This window comes from Cricetulus griseus, chromosome 4 (assembly GCF_003668045.3).
Source record: "Cricetulus griseus strain 17A/GY chromosome 4, alternate assembly CriGri-PICRH-1.0, whole genome shotgun sequence".
NCBI lineage: Eukaryota > Metazoa > Chordata > Mammalia > Rodentia > Cricetidae > Cricetulus > Cricetulus griseus.
This window is the reverse complement of record NC_048597.1, coordinates 199,471,726-199,496,385: the sequence shown is the minus strand read 5'-3', so window position 1 is coordinate 199,496,385 and position 24,660 is coordinate 199,471,726. Positions and strand designations below refer to the sequence as shown.

Below are 24,660 nucleotides of genomic sequence, written 5' to 3'. Positions count from 1 at the left end.
TGAGAATGTACTGAGCCACCCTACCCACAGCAATGCCTGGCCCGCTGGACTCAGCAGACATTGTTAGGAATGTTATTAGCCTCGTCATTGTTGTAGATTAGAAAATGTGTCCTCAGATGCCTGTGGGATATGCAAGTGTCTGTTGGCCTCCTGGGATGGTTGGAGGACCACCCAGATGGGGCTCTCTGATGCCTTTTTACTGCTGTCTCGGTGGAACATCCTTGACTTCCTCTCCCTTGGAAAGAGTCCATGTAAAGGAAGGGCTCCTGAGCTGCAGAATGCCCCAAGACCTCCCTCAGCTCAAGCCCTCAGGGTTGAAGATCACTCTCTCTATCACTCTTGTATCGCCCAGAAAGGAAAAGGATTCTTCATATAGTTTGTTGGGTTGGTTGGTTCCCAGGCATCCCTTCTCAGAAAAAAAAAAAAATTGTAAACATACAAGATAGAAGAAAGACCAAGAAAGTCCACTATATAAAAATAACCTTGAAAGTGGAGTGCAGAATTGCATGGTCATTCATTGGTTTGTTAAGCAAGGTCAAACAGCAGTGTTAGCAACTAAGGTCATTTTGAAGCATCAATGAGCATCAAGGTTTATTTCAAAGCATCTGCACCAGTGAGACAAAAGTATTTGTAGGGCTGGAGAGAAGTCTCCACAGTTAAGAGTATATACCGCTGTTACAGAGGATTTGAATTCAGTTCTCAGTACCCACATAGCAGCTCACAACCACCTGTGACTCCAATTCCAGGGGATCCAACACCCTCTTCTAGGCCCCTCAGACTCCTAACCACATGTAGTACACGTACATACACTTAATATACACAACATAAAATAACTCTTTTGTTGTTGTTCATCTTGTTTTTCAAGATAGGGTTTCTCTGTGTAACAGCCCTGGCTGTTCTGGAACTCACTCTGCAGACAAGGCTGGCCTAGAATTCACAGAGATCTACTGTGTCTGCCTCCGGAGTACTGGGATTAAAGGCATGAATCTAGACTGTGAAGCTAACCTATTGTGGAGCTGAGAAAGATAGCTCAGTCAGTAAAGTGCTTGCCCTGCAAACATGAGTTCAATCCCCAGAACCCACATAAAAAAACCCAGGCCTGGTGATGCACGCTTGTAATCCCAACACTGGAGAGGTAGAGACAGGAGGATCCCTGGGTCTTGCCAGCCATCATCTTAGCTAAATTGGCAAGCTCCAGGCAAATGTCAATCACTGTCTCAATGGAGGTGAATGGCATTCCTAAAGCTGACTGCTGTCCTTTGGCCTTCACATACATGTGCTAATATTGAAATCCACTAGCAACATTCGTAATTAAATATTCACTCCATAAATTAAATGTGTTAGCCATATTCATAAGTAAAGAAAATGCTAAATATTGCTTGAGGTTATAAAAGCTGTAGGTATAATATTTTCCAATCCAGGTTCATAACTTCCTGGGATTTGTGGTCCCTTGGACTGAAGACTCTAGTCTGACTCACCTTATTTTTGTATGCCAGACTACTTTCCAGGTAAGAAAGAAAACAAGAGATCAGAGCAGTAAAGTGGGCTAAAGTCACACACTGAGCGTGAGAGAACTGAGACTTCCTTCTCTTCAGTAACGTCACTCTATACTCTCAGAGGTCTATTCCCCATCGTCTATATGAAGAAATCTGATTAGGTAAATTTCTGAGAAGTACATAACTTCAAAAGAAATCTCAGAGGGCTGATATGGCTTGGATGGTAGAGTGATGAGTAGCATACATATAAAGCCCGGAGTGCAATCTCCAACTTTGCCAGACGTTTGTCATGGTGGCATACAGAGCCCAGAATTCAGGAAGGGGAAGAACCGAGGATCAGAAATCTAGGACATTCCTAGCTGCATATGGAGCTTGAGTCCAGACTGGGTTATTTAAGACTCTCAAAACCTCTTGTGCACACCTGCCTACATTGGTGCTCTGGGTCTTCTGCTCTTGTCCTCCAGCCTTTCCCCTCTCTGAAGTTCCTGGACTCCAGGCACAGCTAGGAAAGTTACTGTTCTGATTCACTGAGGTCTCATCCAGTCCAGGTGCTACTCCTTAGATATCTGGCTGTTCCTAGCAGTGACCCCTCAGGTCCACAGAAATATTCTGGTTCAAATGTCCTGCAGATATATCCTCAGCTCTCTTTGCTGCTACCTGCCAAGTTGGGAGGCGACACCTACTCAGAGGCTCGACTATGGCCATGTTACAAATCCTCCCTCCATCTACTGCCAGAACTCATGCAGGGTGCTCCTCACATGCCAGTGGTGTGCCTCTGCTCAAGACATTGCCCTCTGCAGACGGCTGCCCTTCGAGCCAGCGCCTTCTCTGAGAGTCATGGGACGAATGAGCTGGGAAGGATGGCTGCGTAGCTCTGGCCAAGTCTTTCCAATCAATGAACTTCAGGGGGGTGGTAAGTGCCAAGAGTTCCCAGACTTCCTGGACAAGACTTTCTTAAAAACAAATTCCCAGGCCCCATCCCACTCACTGAATCAGCATCTCCAAGAAAGAGGATGAGGAAGCTTCATACCTCCCCTCCGCCACCCCCCAAAGAGCCCCAGGGAACTGGACTTTGAGGAAGTGTGGAAATCTCCCACTGGGAGTGAACTTGGCTAACTGACCATCAGCAGTATTTATGGAGCTTTGAAAAGCTCCAGCCACCTAGTACCTAGTCCACAGACTGCTATTCTGAAGCTCTTGGGCTCTATGGTCCCAAGATGCATATGCTGTGTAATCATACCTTTCCAGGGGTTCTGGCTGGGTCCCCTCAGGAGCTAGCATGCTTACTACCTTTGCATCCTAATAAGGGTATTTGAGACTACCCTTAACCATAAACTGCAGGCCTGTTTATACTTATTGACACAAATAGTGAAAAAAAAAAGTCAATTTCCAGTGTTGAAGATTATACAATCTTTACATAAAAATTTCAATCCCCAGCCTTCCTTGAAGTCATCTACACACATGAGACCTAAATTCCCACCTGTCAAAAGTGGGCTAAAGGAAAGCAGTAAGTCCTCTTTAGAGGACCTGAGTTCCCCATCTGTCTCTGTCCCTGCTACTTACTACTGTTCCCAACACTGAGGCTGAGTATAGATAGGTTACCTGTTAGCATCGTGTGTGTATTTTCTTTCACTCAGTAAAAAACTTCATCTCTATCCAAATTGGGAAAGGTAATAAACGAGCCAAGAATCCATTGTGTCTAAACAAATACGTCTCTCCACCAGCCTTGTTTGCTTGTTTCTGTTATGAAATGCTGGGTTCACAGTACCCTCAGCTACTGTTTGGGATCATTTGGTGTTCCAAAGTTCAGGGAAATACAAAAAAAAAAAAAAAAAAAAAAAAAAAAAAAAAACAAAACTGCCATATCCTCAAAATAGAGAGGTTGGCACAAGGCATCCACAGCTCCCTCCCCACACACACACACCCTGGCACAGTATAGAGAACATCCAAGCAAGGGAAAGTGATGCCCCTTGCTTGGACTAGAATTGGCATCGATGAAGAGAACTTTGTCAGAGACAGCCCACTGAAAACCTCAGGTCCTCAGGCTTGCTCAACATCCACCTTATGAACTGAGCCATCTCCCCAGCCTTAAAGCATCTCAAAAGATAAGCAGTTCTCAGTAATGCCTACCGGAAGACCCAGGAAGACTTTGGTGGCTGAAACCATCAGCACCTAGTGGCAGTAAAGAATAATCCCAGGTTCAAATAACATTCACCAACATGGACCTACGCAGGAGCAGAGCATCAGAGCTGAGTTTCCCTTAGAATGGCAGCAGACACCAGCCGGCAGGGTGCCAGTGGCCAAGTGTTCCACCAGGACAGAAGGGTCCTGAGTACCTGCCATACCACACACATTCCCATGACAAAGACTCTTCATATAACTGTAGGGTGACAACTCTCACTTCAGAGATTCTGCCAGAGAAATGCCAACCTTGTTCTAGCCCTCACCTCCCTATCAAGAACCTAAATTATGATCCAGCCCTTCAAATGACCTGTATCACTGCAGCACAAATACACAGGGCTCCCACAGCAATGCAGAGGGAATGGGGCAGTCATGACTGGGCCTGGCAACCCCGGAGTCCGGGGGGGGGGGGGGGGGGGGGGGGGGGGAGCCTAGGACATGCTCTTTGAGATACCATTCAGTGGCAAGAGTCCAAGAGTCCTTAGAAAAAGACAAAGGAGTCCACAGCCTATGAGTCAGAAATCCTGAGAGTAGAAACAGGAGGACCCCATACTCTATTCCAGAGACGCTCTGCCTTGGTGGTGTCCCCAGATTATTGAAGGGAGGGTGGCTGCCTGCCCTTACTCCAGGCAACAAGTCCAGATAGCAGAACTCATCAAAGCCGCACAAAATCCTATGGAGTCTGTCTAGAAGAGTAATAAAGATAATGACCATTACATGGCAGTTAGTGCCCAGCAATAAGCAACTGACCTTCAGTATCTTGGCCCTCATAAAAATCCTAAAAGGCGCACCTCTCCCTGACCACACACACACTTCCCAAGAGCCCAGGCACAGGGCCTGTTTCTGCTCTCTCTTTCCACTGCCCTCACCAAAGTTCACGAGTCTTTGAACCTGCTTCCTCATCGACCTCATAGGTTTCTGTATGGGTCACTTCCTTGCAGGTTTAATAAGAGATGGAGAGAAGTAAGAATGAGTAAGGCTGAGACCTAGTAGGTACTCACTAAATATTTTTATACACACACACACACCACACCTCCCTTCCTGAAGGTGACTGTTAAATCAGTGCTAAAACCCTGCTCTCCCCAGCCATTCCTCCCAGCAGTTTAAATGTTCCTGACATTCGGGCCCACCCCTCCAGTACCTTCACGAGGAAGGCAAGTAGCCCAAACTCGCCCAGGGCAGATTTTCCTCGAGGTCACTCCTGCCCGCTCCATATTGGTCCAACCCACCCATAGTTCATCCTTTCCTCCAGTCCAGCCACCCTGGCAATACCTTTGAATCCCTCACCTGCCCATACATTCCCTATACCTGACCAGCCCCCAGCCCACCTGGAGCTTCCTAAGCACAAAGCCTGGGGTCTCCCACATCCCTGGCTCGCATATGCCCAAGCCGGCTGCTCCGGACTCTCCAGAAGCACGCTGCAACACAGGTCGCAGCCAAACAAGAGCCTGGACGCTCGCCAGAGGCTCGTCGGAGGCCGGCCGGCAGGCCGGGCGGGGCTGGGAGAGTTAACCCAGGGCGGAGGAAGAAGCTCCGGCTCCCCATTCTCCTCCCTGTGCCTTCAACACTTGGAGGGAGGGGGAGGGGAAGGCAGGAAATGCAAAGTCGGTGGGGACCAGGACCCCCCGCGCCGCCAAGCTGGGAGGCGCGGCAGCGCACCCCAGTAGACCTGCGACCTGGCGCGGTCCCCGACAGCGTCCTGGCCAGCTTGCTTTCCAAGAGAGTCACCCAAAGGAGAGGGTGAGAAGCAGAGTCCCTCAGGATCCGTCCAGCCCCGTCAGAGGAGCGCTCTCTCCGGAGAGATGCGCGCATCGCTGCACCAGCGGCTGGGAAGCAGGAGCCCGAAGAGTGCAAGCTCACTCCAGTAAGAAAGTCCTGGACGCCAACTGAGCCGAGGACTGAGGGATGGCTCCCGGTGGGTACAGCTTCGCTCATCTGCCTACCCGACCCCGGCCTGTTCCTAACCCTAGGAGGAGCCCGTTCCGCACGGGGTGCGACTGAGGATGCGGGGAGAGTGGCAGGGTCAGGCGGGTCCCAGAGGCTCAGCCACCCACCTGATGCAGGTCCCGGGACGTTGGACGCCAGAGCGCACAGGATCAAGAAGAGACTCGTACCACCGTGCATGGCCAGAGTCGGGTGGCCGCCGGACGACCCCTAGCGCACGCCTTCGTCTGTCGCGTTTGCGTCCCAGCCGGGGCCCGGGTCCGACTCAGGACATGCCTGGCCGCAAGCAGCTCTTAAGTAAGGTCCAGGTCCCGAGTCTAGCCGGCGGGCAGCTGCACTCGCTCCTCCGGCAACAAAGACTGCAAGGACCGCCCCCTCGGCCAGCTGCCGAGGCAAAGAAAGAGAGCGAGAAGCAGAGAAAGAAAGAAAAGGAAGGAGGAGGAAGGGGGAGCAGGGCGCCCACCCCCGCCCCGCCCGGAGAGCTCCTACCCCTCCCCCCGCCGGCCTCGCCCCGCCCCGCCGGGCCTCTGAGCCCTGCGGGCGGGCCACCTCTTGCAGGGCCGAGTTGGGGACCGCGCCCGAAGTCCCCACCCCACCAATTTAGGCTCCCGACCGCCCGCAGGGCTGCCGGCGTCCCCTGGTGGTAGAGCAGGCCCAGACCGCCTGTACCATCCGAGGTCCCCCAAAGAATCTGAAGTTACAGCAGTTTCTGCCTTGTCACTAATCTGTGCTTCAGGAGACGTCCTTGGGTATGCTTCCCAGGACAAGCAGGCCTGCCCTTCTGAAAAGAGAACCTGGAAACCTCCCAAGGGACCCAGATCGCACAGCGAGGAAGCAAGGTGTGGGAGTTCTAGATTTGAGTTCAAAGCCAACTCAGGAGAGAGGCCTAGGCCCTCCTAGACTGGGCAGCAGTTTCCTACTAAAGGTAAAGTCCTCTGATGCCTTGTCTCCAGATGCTTTCCCATGTTTGCTCCCCTAGAATCAGCACGGAGTTCAGTCAACAGCCTGGAGACTCCAGTGGGCCAAGATAGTACCCACACACTTTCAAAAGGGGCGCTGGGAGTGTGGCGGCCAGGCAATTATGCCCCGTGCCCCCAAAATCAGACCATCTCAAATGTCTGCCTTCTGTCCTTGGTGGCCCCCACCCTGGTTCTGGCTTCTACATCCCCCTTAGCCTATAGTTCCAGGAGCAGAGTCAGGACAACACACACACACACACACACACACACACACACACCTTCCTGCCTTCACTAAGCCTGACACACACACACACACACACACACACACCTTCCTGCCTTCACTAAGCCTGGTTTTTCCCTGAGAGTAATGGACTTGTATGGTCCTACTTCCCCCCTCAGCCACTCTGTGTAGCCCCAAGGTACACAAGGGTCAACACAGCTCATTTGAAGTCTCTCTCATGCCAAAGAGCTCCCTTCCATCTCTCAGAACTCCAGCTCTCTTGGCCTTCAGAGGGATCTGTGTAATGCATAGCCACATACTCTCTCCAGTCATCTTCAGCCCCTGCCTCAGTTCCTTTAGGATCATGTGAGGCAGTGTCATCCCTCAGGGCTGACCTCTTCAGATGAGAAGCCTGCTGCTCACTCACCTTCTGCACTGTTGTTTATTTTGTCTTTATTTTGTTTTCCCTTCTAGTCCCTCTGCCCTCTTCTGGCTCCACCTTCCATCTTTCCCCAGTGCTGACAGCTGCTGGTTTTGCTGTTGAGTGGCAGGAACAACTAAGGCTACCCCATCTTCCTGAATATCTCCTATCCTGTACAAAGGTGCCTATAACTGCCACCCAAGTGGCTTTCTCTTCCTCTGGACATGTGGAGCAGGCACTTTGCAGTGTTGGAAAACAATGATTTCCCTGGGGCTCTGTGACCCTTTCCCTCCTTCTTCCCCAAAGGATTCAGTCCAGCAATCTCCTCTGCTCATGGTTTCCAAGAGCTACTGACTCTCAGTCTAAAACATTCTATTCCTGATAAAGACACTGTATGGATACCCTGCATGTCTACCCTCCTCTCAAGCTTCTCCCAAGGAGTTGTTTTTTTAGTTCTCATGCTCAGCCCCTCATCTACCCTCACACAAGCCTCAACACTAGCAATCTCTACTTTGATAGGTTACTGCATCCTGGACATGCCCTCTTCTCAGCAAAGTGTTCACTCCAACTAGCAAGCGCTAGGCTTTGCTGCAGGATCAGGGGATGCATTAATAAAAAATAGAGGAGTCTGGACTCTGAAGGAGGCCACACAAACAAGCGGGTAGGAAAATATAGGAATAGAACCAGCTGCTGAGAAGCACATTGAAGAGAATAAACTGTGTGAAAGCAGAGGTCTGTTTTCTATGAAATGGTCATGGGAAGCTGTCATGATATCATACCATTTGATCTGTGTACCAGAATAACTAGACAGAGCCAACTGCATGAAAGGAAAAAGATGGGCACAAACTTGTCTAACTTTCAGGCCTAGCTTTTATGTCATTTCCTCCAGAAAGTCTTTACAACTCCCCATAGGGGCAGTGGTGGTGCATGCCTTTAGTCCCAGCACATAGGAGGCAGAGGCAGGAGGAACTCAGTGAGTTCAAGACCAGCCTGGCCTACAAAGTGAGTTACTGGACAGCCAGGACTGTTACACAGGAAAAAAAAAAAAACAAAAAACAAAAAAAACTTTAGGGCCTCAGAATACTTATCATGCCACTTATCACACTAACCTGCCACTGCCTAATTATGGGTCTGCCAGTCTCACCAGTGTGAACTACCAAAGCTGGATTTACTACTTGGTCTTTGTGATCCTTGCACCCAACATAGAAAAGCCTTTCCTGGCCAACATAACCTGCCTGCCTTATTTCTTTGGCCAGCATCCAAGACCAAGTAACACATTAGAGGCTTTTCTTTCTTTCTTTCTTTCTCTCTTTCCTATTTTATGTGTCTGAGTGTTTTCTCTGCATATGTGTCTATACATCAGTGGGGTACCTGGTACCCACAGAGGCCAGAAGAGTCAGATCCTCTGGAACTGGAGTTACGGATGGTTGCAAGCCACCATGGGAGTACTGGGAATTGAACCTGAGATCTCTGGAAGAACAGCCAGTGGTCTTAACCATTGAACCATCTCTCCAGCCCCTAAAGTTTGTATTTTCAAAGTTTTTGGTTGTCAGCAGTGTCCTGTTTCCATCTGTGTCACAGGCCCTAGACTGTACTCTGTCCACATCTTGCTGAGTACCTTCATTGTAAACCTCCTTGGGAACTACTCTGGGCACAATGGGATACAAATAATGAGATGGCTGAGTCATACCCTAATGATGAGTGATAATCCAACTGGAAAAGCAAGCTGAGCCAACTCCAAGTGTTGGAGGCCAAAGCAGATATTTGGAGCAAAGCGAGAGACTTGATAATCTAACACACTTGATGCAATTTCAGACACTGTGTATTTAGTGGATTTTCCATTTAATTCCTTTTGAGTTTAATTTTTATTTATTATTATTGTGTGTATGATATATATATATATATATATATATATATATATATATATATATATATATGGACTATTTGTTGGTAGCACTATTTTGGGAAGTTTAGGTAGTGTGGCCTTGCTGGAGGAAGTATACCACTGGGGACGAAGTGTCCATAGTCTAAGAGTTCATAATCTCACGCATCTTCTGGTTTGCTAATATTCCCATGCTCTCTATCTTCCCCTGCCCTTCTCCATTTCCTGCTTGCTGTGAAGGATGAGATCTCTCAGTTGCCTACTGTGTGTGGACATCCACATGCCGCATGTGAATGTCAGAGGACACTTTTGTGGATTGCTCCTCTTCTTCTACTGTGGGTTCTGAGAATAGATCTCAGGTTTGGGCACTAGTATAACAAAGCACTTTTACCAGCCGAGCCATCTCCCTGGTCCCTCCCTTCACATCTTGAAAGAGGTTGTTCCATTTATTCTCTTAAGTGATGGGTCTGCTGACTAACCCAATGCCTTTGAAACGACTCAGTAGAGCTAAAGCATTATCAACAGTTGATCAAGATTCAAAAGAAACCTACGTATTCCGCTTCTGTACAGACATTTGTGTCCTGATAAATTGTTAAGAGGTAGAAAATTACAGTGGAGCACTATGTATTTAAAATTATGCATCCGTAAACTGAGTGTGACAGCACATGCTTATGTGACGGTTTGATTGAGAAATATCTCCCATGAGTTTAGGCATTTGAATAGTTGGTCCTCATTTGGTGGCATTGTTTGGGAATATTTAGGAGCTGTGGCCTTGCTGGAAGAGTTGTGTCCTTGAGGACAGGCATTGCAGTTAAACATGTGATCTCTCAGCTCCCTGCTTCTGCTGCCATGTCTGCCACTACTGTTATGCTTCCCTGCCATGATGAACTTGATCCCTCTGCAGTCATAAGCCCAGTTAAACTTTTCCTTCTGTAAGTTGTGTTTATCATGATGTATTAGCACAGCAACAGAAAGGTACCTAAATCAGAAGTTCCTACCAGAGGAGAGGCCGGTGCTGTGAAGAACATGACCATGTTACTTTTTGGAGAAAGGTGGAAGACTTTGAAATACCAAGCCAGAAAGTGGTTGGATGTTATAAGCAGAGTTTAAAGGGCCTACTAGAACCCTGGAAGACAGTCATATAGAAAGCAATGTGAACTCTGGAGGCCCAAGCTCAATGAGTTTCAGAGAAAAACAATATTAGAAGCTGAGTTAGAAGCTATTCCTGTGCAATTGTGACAAAGAATCTGGCAGTCTTCTGCCAATGTCTTGAGAACTTGCCTGAGAGTAAGTTAAACAGCAATGAACTATTTGTTGGAGGAAATTTCAAGGCTATATAATGTTGAGTCTATGGTGTGTGTGTGTGTTTTTTTTAATTGACAATGCTTATGCAGGTTTGCAATGAAAAAGGGCAATAGGGCAGAAAGAAATACATATGTACAATTTGGAGAGAAAAAGAGCACTGGAAATCTTAATATTACAGCCAAGATACATGCTGGAAGAGGCTGTGATTACTGAAGAAATTAGTATCATTAAGGAGGGGTCTGTTCTCCACCAAAACAAATGGGAGGGTACCTTCAGGCCAAGATACCAACCTGCTAAACTTCAAAGTTCTTAAAGTCTGGGGTGTTTTCTACTTCTAGAAAACAGCTTAAAAAAAAAAAAAAACAAAAAACCTGCTGCTAATGTGATCCAAGTGGGCCAGAGTTCACCCCATGCTGGCAACTGAACTTGGCAATGTCAACCACATGGTGCTGGCTTTAGAAACATGAGGGGCATGATAGTGACGGGGTTGTGGATTCTTCCGCTGTGGTTTTCCACACTGCTGAGGCTAGGCAATGTGTGGTAGGGTCCCTGCATGACGGCTCTGAGAGAACAGGATGGGCAGAGCCATCTAAACCCTTATACAGGGACATGGAGTTGCATGATTTAGAGTTTCCCATGTTTGGTTTTGGTCTTGCTCTGGTCTAGTATTACCTCACTATGCCCTGATTCTTCCCTTTTGGGATAGTAATATATAGTTTTGCCACTGTATGTTGGAGGTATGTAATTTGCCTTTTGATTTTACAGGAGGTTACAATTAAGAGATTATCCTGGGCCTCAGAAAAGACATTGCACTTTTAAGTAGGGTTTAAAAAAAAATGTTAAAGACTATGAGTACTTCCCTAGTCCCAGCACTTGGGAGGCAGAGGCAGGAGGATCTGTGAGTTCAAGGCCAGCCTGATCTACAGAGTGAGTTCCAGGGCAGTCTCCAAAGCTACACAGAGAAACCCTTTCTTGAAAACAAACAAACAAACAAAGACTATGAGGACTTTGTAGCTGGACTAAATGCATATGTAACCATGAACCTATGGGGCCAGGCAATAGAATGTGGTGGTTTGAATGACAAATGTCCCCCATAGGCTCAGGCATTTGGATAACTGGTTTCCAGTTGGTGGTACTGTATGGATAGATTTAGGAGGTATGGCCTTGGAGAAAGCATATCACTGGGGACATATGAGAGTATGTAGCCTTACCTCACTTCCAGTTCACTCTCTCTGCTTCCTGATCATGTCATTATGCCTACTGTGTGTTGCTATACCTTCCTGCCATGACAGACCCTTATCCCTCTGAAATCATAACCAAAATAATTTCTTCCTTCTAGAAGTTGCTTTGGTCATGGTGTTTTATCACAGCAACAGAAAAGCAAATAATATGGCCTGGAATCCTTGCACTTGGGAGACAGAAGCAGAAGAATCAGAAGTTCAAGGTCATCCTTGGATAGCTACACAGCAAGTTCTAGGCTAGCTTGAGGTACAAGAGACCCTACTTAAAAAAAAAAAAAGACTAGAAAGATGACTCAGAGAATAAAGTGTTTGCTACACAAACATGAGGACCTGAGTTTGGATCCCCAACACACATTAAAAAGCCATGTGTGATGGTGTTTTCCTATAACCCCAGTACCAGAGAATGCGATAAGATAGGCAGATACTTACTGGCTGGCCAATCTAGACAAAATAACAAGCTTTTACATCAGTGAGGGACCCTATCTCAAAATGTAAGGTGGAAAGCAATAGAGTTTGACATCTGGCATCAGCCTATAGCCTCCATATATGCACACAAAAGCAAGAGTGTACAAACATTCTCGCAACACACACACACACACACACACACAACCACCACCACACTCAAAATAAAAAACAAACAAATAAATAATAAAATAAAATAATACCTGAAAATGATAGCAATAAACGGCAAAGCACACAAACAGAAAAATATAGCTTCTTTGAACCTTGCTTTTCTTACCTGTCTAATGGGACAGCAATCCTCACTCCCTGGGTCCCCAGTTCTCCACTAGAGGTGCATTTGCCTCCATGGAAATTTTACAATGTCAGAAGACAGTTTGGGTTGCCAAAACCAGGGAGTGGTGTTACTGGCATCTAGTGGTAGAGGCCAGGGGTGCTGTTGAATTGACAGCCAGCAACAACAAAAATTATCTAGTCCCAAATGTCCAAAGAATTGAGGTTGAGAAATCCTGGTCTCCAGGGTTAATGAGGCAATTGGCAGAGTTTTACATTTCATTGTGTGTTTTTTCGATAAGACACAAGAAATTTCAAACTTTACACATACTGAAAAGTAACTCTTGGGGCTACAGAGATGATGGTTCCGAAGTTAAGAGCACTTCCTGCTCTTCCAGAGGAACTGAGTTTGGCTCCTGTAACTCCAGCTCCTGGGTGATCAAATGTTTCCTGTAACTCCATGCTCCACAGGCATGGAGACCAGAAGTGTATCCATATAATTAAAACAAGATAACAAAATAAATCCTAAGTTTTAAAAAATAATTCTTTCCTTCCTAACCTGACCCTTCATCCCTCTTTCCCAAGGGGCATCATTATATCAATTTGTCATTATTCCTTCCAGAAAAAAATTCTATTTAAATATAAAGATACATCTTATACATAATATCTGTCTGGTGTTGCTGTTATGATAGCTTCTCACTCTGTAGCTCTGGCTGGCCTGAAACTTGCTATGTAGGCCAGGCTGTGATCCTCCTGCCTCTTCCTTCTGAGTGCTAGGATTAAAGGTGTGTGCCACAACACTCACCTTCTGACTTTTGTTTTTAATAATATAGCTTTTAGGAGTGGGGGGGGAAGCTGCAGTGGGGGCATGTAGTTCAGTAGTAAAATGCTTATCTGGCATGCCTGGTAGCTGAAGTTCAACTCTTAGCCAGGTGTGTCACTTAGAGATGGTTATTTCCATAAGACCTTTGCAGTCTTTGAGCAGCTTTGTCGATTTTCTCATGTTTACCAAACTAAGCTCCATGACAACAAACTATCATTGTTTTACTCACTGGTGTATCCTAAGTACCTAGAACAATGGCTGGCTTATAGTATGTATTTAAGAGATATTTTCAGCACGCAGATAAATGTTGCGTGATTGACATTCCATTATGGGTATATGCCCTTATTCCGGCCTCCTAGTGGTGAGTTCTTGGGTTGTGACTGTACACTTCACATGAGTGCATGTGTAGGATGAAATGCTTGATCTAGAATTGCTAGTAAGAGTATGTAAATTTTTTGTTTTGTGTTTTGAGATAGGATCTTACATAACCCAGGCTAGCTTCAAACTCTATATGTAGCCAAGGGTGACCTTGAACCCTGGACCTCCTGTTTCTGCTCTGTCTCTGCTTTCTGAATGCTAGGATTATAGGCATATGCCATCTGGTCAGATAGGTCATATGCACTTTTATATCTCTTTTTGTTTCATGTATATGGGTGCTTTACTTGCACGTATGTCTCTGAACCATGTTTGTAGTGCCCATGGAGGCCTGAATAGGACATTTAATCCCCTGGAACTGGAGTTCCAGATAGTTTTGAGCCACCATGTGGATGCTGGGAATAGAAGAGCAGTCAATACTCTTAACTGCTGGGCCATTTCTCCAGCCCTGGCCATGAGCATTTCTAACTTTGGTAGGCAGGTATGGATAAATTACTGTTTTTGTTAAATCTCTTCTACCCCAGCAAATTGCAAAATAATTGGAAACTTTGGTTCAGTTCCAATTGCTAAACAAAAATTCCTGAAAAAGCCCCTCACAGGAGAGGAACATGTGTGAGTAAGAGCTAGCCTTAGAATTTCTTAGGATGACTAGCTTGGGACAGGATGTGAGCAACCACCATGAGCCTAAATAGCCATTGTTCTGGAAGCCCTCAAGACACAGGTGTTCTCAATTTGTTCCCACTCTGCTGAGGGCTGCAGCCTTCCAATACTAGGACACCAGCTCCGGCTGCCACTTCAGAGTAGAAGGATAGCCCACCTCCATACTGTGCAGGAAAATGCCACAAAAAGGGTCTTATCTTCCTATGCACATTGAGATGTTGAAGCGATCAATCAGCTGAGGGGACAAAGGCCGGAGACTGGCTTCTGCCTTTTCAGTTGCCACTTGGGCAACAAAGATGATGGGTGGGTAAGAGCTGTAACCTGTGTGCCTGCTTATGTCTTGCATGCAATGCCATGGATAATATTCCCATCAACAGAAAATAGAGGCTAAGAGGTGGAAGAGAGTAAGGCATGGAGAACTTGGGCAATTTGTCTCATGACCCATCTTTGATGGTCTCAAAGAGTGGATTTACCTAATCCCAGTGCCCAGATCCCAACCCCTCCACAATGCTATCCTTCAGGTTTCCACCACTTATCATTTTGAGATCTGTTTCTTGAAGGGTTTGCCTTTTAAAGCCTTTCACTTTGTGGGACAGCAAGGTGTGTGGAAGATGGATCACTTCTCCTTCACTAGGGACCAATTAATGTGCTGGTGGGTCATATAAGTGCCAAATTGCCAAGAGCCATGCTAGTTCTCAAAGGGATCTTTAGTAATGGCTACCATGTTACTCCCTACAGTCAAACATGGTCCTTGTTTCTGGCCAATGAGCTCTCAGGAGCTGGGAGCTGTATCTGGTATTCTGCCACCCAGTGGGATCTCAGAAAACCATAGCTCAGATGGGAGGCTGAACACCCTGCCTCAGAGCCTAATGCCAGTACAGATATGAGTCTCTCTGAGACTTTGACTGCCCCTACTTCAATAGCATAGCTATTGCCTTGGCTATTTTCTTTTTGAAGCTATGCTTTTCTTCATTTTCATGCCATTGTTTCAGCAATGGATGTTCCATGGGCTCATATCTAGAAATAGTTTGAAAGCATTTTATGTTTTTCTATTGTACTATTTAGTGTTAAGGATAAATAATAGGTAAAAAAAAAGCCCTAAAACAACTGTTCCATGTATTGTATTAACCTTTATAATGGAAGTGCTTGTTTTGACGTCTAAAAGCCAGTAAGAAAGGATTGCATAAATGAATTGCATAGGCCATTTTTTCTTTCTTTTAATCACAAAGTCATTTCAGTCCCCATTGTTTATCTAACAAATACTCATTTGTACTGGCTGCAGTGGGGCATAAATGAATAAAAACAAGCATGAAACTATTTATGAAATTACTATTTCTAACATTTAAACTAGAGTTGTTTTTATAATCTGTGGTGAGGAAGAATAATTTAAATAAAGAGTAAAATTCTGTAGGGAGAAGCTCGTGGATTTTTTCACTATTAGAGAAATTTTTTTTCCTCAGAGCTTTCAGAAAAGGAAGGAAAATGTAATTAGAACTACCCTAGAATTCTCTCCATCCATGATACAGATGCAAAGCCAAAAAAAAAAAAAAAATGCCTTCAAAGTTCAGGGAGTAGTGGCTTTCCAGCTGCCAGGCTCCCAGTCAACTGTGGGAATGTGGCATGAGGACATTTTAAGGCATGAAAGATTTTTTTTCTGCACCCATTCTCAGAAACCTAAGGGATGATGAACTCTACCAAAATGAAGTGAGACCCCCCCACCCCGAGCAAAAAAAAAAAAAAAAAGACCAATGAACTAAGAAATGAATGGTTCAGCTGGGTGGTGGTAGCACATACCTTTAATCCCAGCACTCTAGAGACAAAGGCAGGCAGATCTCCAAGAGTTTGAGGCCAGCCTGGTCTACAGAGCTAGTTCTAGGAAACCAAGGCTACAAAAAAAAAAAAAAATCTGTCTGGTAAAACAAAAAAAAAGAGAGAGAAAAGGAAAGGAAAGACAGGAAAAGGAAAAGAAATGGATGATACAACACAATATAAGGTAAAAGGAGTTTCAAGAATAATAGTCAAGAGAAGTTCAAGGATTACAGCTAAGAGAGCCACCAGTACAGATTAGAACAGGAAATCAGAGATCCATGGGGGTGTTTCAAAATGAAAGAAATAGAGACTACTTGATGTAAATAGAGAAGTCCACATAGAGTTAAGTGGGAACCATTATAATGACCAATGGTAATACCTTATTATAGAGAAAAGACTCCAAAGACTTAGCCTAGCTCAGCTCCTTTCCTGAGCTGGATTCATGATCCACATGTTCTCAAGTGAACTACTAATATAATAATGGAATGCATGGAAAACTTAAGTCGTGGTTATGTTCAAGACCCAGGTCTAGTTAGCTGAGCATGGTGGGTATGATAGTTTCAATAAAACATCCCTTATAGTTCAGACATTTGAATGTTTGGTCCCCAGTTTGTGTCTCTGTGTGGGGAGACTTAGGAAGTACAACCATGATGGAGGAAGTGTGTCAGTTCGGGCAGGCTTTGAGGTTTCACACCATTTTGAGTTAATTCTCTGTGTTTCTTGCTTGCATTTCGAGATGCCCAATGCTTGATGCCATGTTCCCCTGCTGTGGTGGTAACAGTCTCTTGTCCCTCTGGAACCATAAGCCCCAAATAAATCCTTCTCTTGTGGAATATTACTTTAATTATGTAAAGGTGTGCTTCATTTGTTTAAGTTGTGGAATATTATTTTAACTAGGCAAAGATGTGTTACATTTGTTTATGTTGTGGGATATCACCTTAACTATGTAAAGGTGTGTTACATTTGTTTGTATTGTGGAATATTACTTTATGTAAAGAACATATTACATTTGTTTATGTTGTATAATATTACTTTAACTATGTAAAGATGTGTCACATTTGTTTATATTGTGGAATATTACTTTAAGAAGGCAAAGATGTGTGACATTTGTTTATGTGGCATTTGTTTAACCTTGTAAAGATGTGTTGCCTTGCCTGCCTAAGGTACCTAACTGATCTAATAAAAAGCCCAGTGGCCAATAGCTAGGTGGAGGAGGAATAGGTTGGGCTGGTGGGCAGAGAGAATAAGGAGGAGAGAGAGAGAGGAGAGAGAATGAGGCAGAAAGAGAAGGAGATGCCCAGGGGCCAGCCAACCAAACATGGAGTAGGACATACAGAATGAAACAAAAGTAAAAAGGCCCAAAGCAAAATGTAGATAAAGAGAAATAGGTTAAATTAAGTTACAGGACCTAGTGTGACAAGCATAAGCTAAGGCTGAGCCTTCATAACTAATTTTAAGTCTCTATATCTTTATTTGGGAGCTGGTTGGTGGCCCAAAAGAAAGCCTGCTACACCCTTATTTCTATAAATTGCTTCATCACAGCAGTAGGGAAGTAACTAAGACAGTGGTATATGCCAGTAATCCCAGCACTCGGAGGCAGAAGCAAGAAGATCAGAAGTTCAAAGAATTCAAAGCCAGCCTTGTCTACATAACAAGCTTGAGGTAGGGCTTCATGAGACTCTGTCTACACACACACACACACACACACACACACACACACACACACACACACACGGGGGGGGGCACAAGAAATGCTTAGAAATAGTGGTGGGCATTTAGGTAAATTGCTGAAACTTTAGTCTTAAATCCTTTGTTTAAAAGAATAGGGCAGAGGAGCGCATAAAACAATGTCCCATGTGAAATAAATGAGATGTCCCATGTGAAAAATGTTCTATAACTCTAATCACAGTGCAAGCTCTTAAGCTACCCCATTCACCGTAAGTTCACTGTACTCCTGGTAAAATATCTGGGCCAGTATCCACAGTGTGCTGACTTGTCACTGCTAGTAGGATACACTCTGGCTAGAAAGAGTGGCCATTTGGTCCTGGTCTCGGGGCATCACCTGAGAGAGAACTTGTTAAAATACAAGAAGGTTCTTAGGTCCACTCAATCTACAGAATGAGAATCTGTGTTTGCCCAGATCCAGGGGTGATTGGTGAACATATTAAGCAGTGGTGTTCTAGGCCCTGCACATGCCTTTCTCACCAAAAGAATTGCAGACTTTCTAAGAGTTCCCTGGTTTGTTCCCAAGCTGGTTTGTACAATGGTTCCTATTATCATAATTATGAAACTCAATTAGGTAAGCCCACCCAAATCACAAAAGCAGAGTTATTGTTTCTATTAAGACCAAGTCAAGAGGGTGGAGAGATGGCTCAGCAGTTAAGAGCACTTGGATGCTCTTCCAGAGGACATGGATTCAGTTAGCCAAAACGCATACAGCCCCTCACAACTGTTCTGTAACTGCAGTTCCAGGGGATCAGACGCCCTCTTCTGGTCTATGTGGGCACTGACTATGTGTGGTACATACACATGCAGGCAAGCCCTCATACACATTAATAAAAATAAAAATATTTCAAACAGTTTCATGTTGTAACTATATGATCACAGTGATTTGCTGAAAAGACTCATTTATTATTAGAATTCAATCTGGGGAGACTTCCAGGGAAGTTCTGATATCTTGAATTTGTTTTGTTTTGTTTTGTTTTTAGACAGTCTCTCTAAGTAGTCATAGCTGTTCTGGAACTTGCTGTGCAGACCAGGGTGGCCTTGAACTCAGAGGTCTGAATGCCTCTGCCTCCAGAGTTCTGGGATTAAAGGAACACACTACCACACCCACCTTAATACCTGGGGTTCTGCCTGCTGGGGTACTCTGTAGGTAGGCAGTCCCTGGTGACAGATTGGGGCAGCATACATACTCTTACTATTTAACCCTGTCAGCCCTGTAGCTCCTTTGTGTATCCATAGCATTATCAAACTATTCCAGGTCTAATTGGTGTGCTCTTCAGTCCTTCACTGACACTTGTGTGCTTATGAAAAGACTGTTTCTTCTCAGGGATCTTCTGCCTCTATAGGGGAAGCTGTTGCTGTTTCTAGTTTATAAAAACAGCCAAGGATTTGGTCAGTTATTAATAAGAAGCAGGACAGGTCTTAAAGGTAGATCTAACAGCCTGCAGGTGCTAGGCTCACAGCCATTACCCTATTCTTTGAGTCTCAAGAAAGCACAGATGGTACAAAAACATTTGAGAAATGTATATTCTTGCCAGAAATTAAAGAATGTAAAGCCTAGCAGTCATGGAGCATTTCTCTTCATATCTAGTTTGCAAGGGTTTTCTTCTTCTTTTCTTCTTCTTCTCCTCCTCCTCCTCTTCCTTCTCCTCCTCCTCCTCCTTCTGCTATTTAACTTGAATTACATAAAATAATACATATTCATGGTTGAAAGCATCAGAGTGCAGCTAGGTTTAGCTCCACATACTTGTAATCCCAGCCCAGCAGGATCAGATTTTCAGGACCAGCCTTCACTATGTGAACCTCTATCTCAAAACACTAAGAGGTTGGGGAGATGAATCAGTCACTAACATGATTGCCTCACAAACATGAGGACCTAAACTGGATCCCCCGCATCCATTTGACAACAAGCACCTTTAATGCCATCATTGAGGAGGATCCTAAGGGCACTCTGGCCAGCTAACTGGTGAGTTCTAGGCCAATGAGAGACCCCTTCTCAAAAGAAGTGGATTGCATTCCTAAGGATGACTCCTGAGGTCATCTTCTGGTTTCCACACTCATGTGTGCACATACACCCACACACACACACAATTAAAACAAGTGGCCTGGAGAGATGGCCCGGTCTATAAAGTGTTTGCTGTGCAAACATGGGGTTTAGATTTCTAGCACCAACACAAAAAGCCACGCATAGTCGCATATGCCTATGATTCCAGAACTGGGGTAGGGATAGGAGACAGGAAGATCCTTCCAGCTAGCCAACCTATGATCTCTATGCACACATGAGCATGTACCCACACACATGAACATGTACCTATGTATAAGCACACACATGCAATTTATATAGTATATTATTTAAATAAATTTTTATTTATTTAATTTATATGAGTATTTGGTCTGATTCCCACAGGTGTCAGAAGAGGACACTGGATCACTTGGAATTGTAGTTATGGGTAGTTATGAACCACCATGTGGGTGCTGGCAACCAAGCAAAAAATGGTATTACCCTATGTGAGTCATCCCTATCTATACACACATACACACACACGCGCGCGCGCGCGCGTGTGTGTGTGTGTGTGTGTGTGTGTGTGTGTGTGTAGGGGATGTTGTAGCCACACCTGCTTAGGGGCTGGCTACAGGTGTGCCTGACCACGCCTGTGAGGACGTGGTCAGGGTGACATAGAGTGAGGGACGCTTACTTGGTGGGCTGCTTTCACTGTCATCTTTGGCTTGCTGTACAGACTGCTGCCCCACCAGCTGGCTAGGTTTCTCTGTAAGTCAGGCTTTACCCTATTAAATTCCCTTGTATTTTTACCTGGCTCTGTATTGGTAATTTCCCACATTATCTGATTGTCAGGAGTGGGGTATTGTAAACCTAGGCCCCATTTGGGAGAGCCTGTGGTTCCCACCAGGACATCGGCCTAGGCTGGGAAAGCGCCCTCTCTCCACAGGTGCTCCTGGCTCACAGCTAACCTGCTGCACCACAAGCCCATCCCCGCTGCCGCTGAGCCTCTCAGAACCATCTGCCCAGCTGGGAGACTTCCACAGACCTCCCCACGGTTATGGTCGCAGTTTCTAGCTGCATGCACAGGACCGGCTCAGACTGCAGCCTACCCGCGCCCTGAGGCCTCCTGCCCTAGAGCCGAGTAGGCCTCGGCTTTCAGCAGGGTCTGAGCAGTGGCCTTAAAACCATGCCTCATTTAGTGGTTGTGGCCACAAGGCCATACACTCTCTAAGCTAAGCACAGCTGCCTTTGTGACCTCTCTCCACCGCTGCCACCAAATGCTGCACAGACTAACTGAATGCCTGCACCACCTGCTGGTAAAAAGTAGAAATCAGTTAAAATCATGGCAGAATATTTATCATTTGCTAAAATTGGTAATATTTTTGCTTATTATGTGAATTCAATGTTTGAGGAGGATGCTAATCTGCCAATTACCTGCCTATATGCAGTAATGGCAGTTAGCTTGCTGGTCCAAATAACATTCCTAGTCAGAGGCATCAGGAACAGGGACAAAGATAACCTCACCACCTGCTTGCAGGAAATAACAGCTTTACACAATGAGGTTTTGGAGAACAGATTAGGTCAGACCACAATTGTGCAGCAAGTGGAACAGAAATTGGATGATAAGCTTGGCTCTGTGTCCAATACACTAAAGACAGAGTTGTCTGTTACCCAAGATGAGTTGCAACATATTTATGATAAGATAAACACAGAGAGATCCTCCAGGTCTGAGGCATTAGAGGATAGGCTGTCAGAAGACCATGACGAGCTAAAGAATATCTGTAGCCAGCTAGAAACTCAGATAGGCTCTGTGACCCAGAAACTAGATGCAAAGGTACAAAATACCCAGGATAGAGTTGAAGAATTGGACAATGCCATTCAATCAATTATTGAAGCATCTAAGGTAGCAGATCACAAATTTGAGTCTAGATTCGAATCATGACCTCGAATCTAGACTCCAATACCTAGAAGGCAGTTTCCATACCATCCAGATGCTGTCTAAGGACGAGCGTATTAAAGACCTAGAAAAATGTGTAGAGGAGCAGTTAGAGCAATTTACAGATTCACTAACATGCTTGGAATCTTTTATGATGCAAGAAATTGAAACTTTTCATGAGGATATCATTACTAGGCTTAAAGATCATTGGGATGTCTCAGAGGCAGAATCACTTCAATCTGAGGCACCTACGCCACTGAGGTATCATGACTATTCCTCTAAGGTTGTTACTTGTACCCAGCTACCATGGTAGAAAAGCCAGCTTCTAAGAAACACTCTAAGGGACACATGGCTTATGTATGGCAACCTATACAGCTGAAGGATCTTAAGAATATTAAAGAATCAGTTGTCTCATATGGTCTCCATAGCCCATATGTAAAACAGCTATTACATTCATGGGCAACCTTTAACAGGGTGACACCCACAGGTTGGGAACGATTGGTAGCAGCTGTACTTGAGAATTCATGCCAAATCCAGTGGAAGGCATTGGTCAGGGTAGGGGCGAAGCTCCTTGAGCATCAAGGCATAAAGGAAGGTTATGAAGCCCCTCTAGATAAGATTCTTGGTGAGGGTATTTATGCTAACCCACAGGCTCAGGCTGAATATGATGACCATATACTGTATGCAGGAAAGCAGCATTAAACACCTGGGATAAGGTTCATGAGAACACCTAGAAGCTTATATCAGAATAGAACAGGGACCTACAGAACAGTTCCAGTACTTCTTACAAAGGTTAACTAGGGCAGTAGAATTACAGGTAACAGATCCAAAAACAAGACAGTCAATTATATACATAATAGCTTATTAAAATGCAAACCCAATATGCAAAAGAATACTTTTGCCTTTAAAGATCAGACCAGCTCCGCTAGAAGAATGGGTTTTGCATGCAGCCAACATTGACTATAATGTGCAAGATACTGGAGCTTGGGTAGGAGAAGCCAAGGTTTAAAAGGCAACAGGAGATTAAAAGTTCTAGAAGTGAGGACACAAGGGCTTGGGAAGGAGAAGCACCTTACAGAGGTCGACATAGGTACCAAGAGGCTAGAGGTTCCTACTACTATGAACCAGAACCTTGGGTAGGAAGAGCCTTCCCCAGGAGACCACGAAGGCACCAGGAACCTAGATGTTTCAGCTATGGTAGAATGGGACATATCAAGAGAAAATGTAGAGAAACGAATTCTAACAATTCCTCATACGGAAGGCCACTGCCTTCTGGATTGTGTAGATGTGGTAAGGGCAGACACTGGACCAATGAATGTAGATCAACCAGGGACATGCAAGGAAACCTGTTAAGGCCAGGAAAGCCCAAGGGGGGACTAAAGAAGGCCCACACATGTAGAAAGGTCTGGTCATTCCCAGTAGCAGTGGAAGACAATCTCTCACAGGACGAATAGATAGTTCTTTGCCTATTGTGAAAAATAATACTGCTCTAGGAGAAGAAAACCTTGATCAATCAAAGTTGATCAAGATTCGAATTGAAAAGGAAAACACTCTCAACGAGGAAAAATGACAGGTATTCTACTAAGGTATATCTCATAAACTAAATAGAAACCTCCCAAAGGAAAAAGGAAGTGTTTTGCTTTTATCTTCACAGGAAAACTCATCTCCAGAAGTCAAAGGACACTCCATGGGTAGATACTTAAGAAGATAAGGTAGCTATAACCATCAAACAAAAGGAAAGTGCCATATGGTAAACTTTACAGCTGTCTCTCAGAGAACTCTATTTCTCTTTATTTCCTAGTCCCTATTCAATTAAACCAATGCTGGATTTAGAGTTGGATTTGGCTTTCCTCCTCTAAAATCCAAGCATGTTTGTTGTTTAACTAAACTTTAGAGTTTCTGTATTGTATCAAGAAGCCAATTGATGTAATACAGAATAAGAAAGAATTTGGAGACTGTCTTTGTCTTACCTTGGCTCTTTCTTTCAAGGTACACCCTCTCATAATTGTTATTCTCCCATTGTTGTCTTTTCCAGTATGCATATTTATACAAGCAAGCATTCCTCTGCTAACATTTATGTTTGAGTCCCACACAGCCAATGAAGACCTGCCTGACAGCAATCCCTGGACACCCTGGAAAGAAAATGGTCTACATCTCCTCGACTGCACTGGGATCCAACTTGCTCCATTTCAACTGACACTCCGGCCAGAGGTTCGGGTACTGACTTCATTCAAGTTGAGGATTTCAAGCAAGATCTTCAATTAAGCGAATCCCAACTAACATGGACTGGATACGATCCATTCAAGACTTTCACTATACTAACATTTTCTTCCTACAGGACCCTACAAGGCTGTTGTCATCCCATTTCAGCAGGAAGTAACTTGGAGGATGCTATGCCCCCATTTCCCCTATTGTTGTCATTTAGGATAGTGTATATACCTAGTTAGGGATAGCTTCCTATTGTTTATGGTTGAGATTGGAAGGAGGTATTCAGGCTTGGACACCTTTTTCAGATGACTTTAGGGTTTAGTTAAAATAGACATAGTTAGGATGTGACATAAGCAGATTGTTGTATCTTCTTATATTTCACCTTTATGATTGTTAATTTTGGATACTTTACACGGTTAAGTTTTAATCCTCTTTTAAACTAAAAGGGGAATTGTAGGGGATGTTATAGCCACGCCTGCTTAGGGGCTGGCTACAGGTGTGCCTGACCACGCCTGCAAGGGCGTGGTCAGGGGGACTAGAGTGAGGGATGCTTACTTGATGGGCTGCTTTTGCTTTCATCTTTGGCTTGCTGTATGAACTGCTGCCCCACTGGCTGGCTAGGTCACTCTGTAAGTAAGGCTTTTCCCTATTAAATTCCCTTGTATTTTTACCTGGCTCCATATTGGTAATTTACCACATTATATATGTGTGTAATGTATATGTGTGTGTTTTAAATACACA

General features: G+C 44.8%; 1 protein-coding gene and 1 long non-coding RNA gene across 4 annotated transcripts in view; one reads left to right on the top strand and one right to left on the bottom strand.

The window, feature by feature from the left end:
* Positions 1–6,047, bottom strand: part of Adamts7 (ADAM metallopeptidase with thrombospondin type 1 motif 7) — a 38,390-nt gene extending 32,343 nt beyond the window's left edge. The window contains exon 1 of one of the 2 annotated variants that reach the window (XM_035443866.1): positions 5,732–6,047. In XM_035443866.1, the coding sequence (XP_035299757.1) occupies positions 5,732–5,801 (70 nt within the window). In that variant the 5' untranslated portion in view covers positions 5,802–6,047. The remainder of the gene's footprint in view (positions 1–5,731) is intronic. The other variant, XM_027410962.2, reaches the window with a different exon arrangement.
* An 89-nt stretch (positions 6,048–6,136) lies between these two features.
* On the top strand, positions 6,137–23,423 carry LOC113835184. 2 transcript variants are annotated; one of them, XR_004769710.1, is made up of 3 exons: positions 6,137–6,546; positions 20,181–20,269; positions 23,366–23,423. It is a non-coding gene; the product is annotated as an uncharacterized LOC113835184 (long non-coding RNA). The 2 variants fall into 2 exon arrangements; XR_003484497.2 differs by having other exon boundaries at positions 20,181–20,281; positions 23,366–23,406.
* The last annotated feature ends 1,237 nt before the right edge of the window (positions 23,424–24,660 follow it).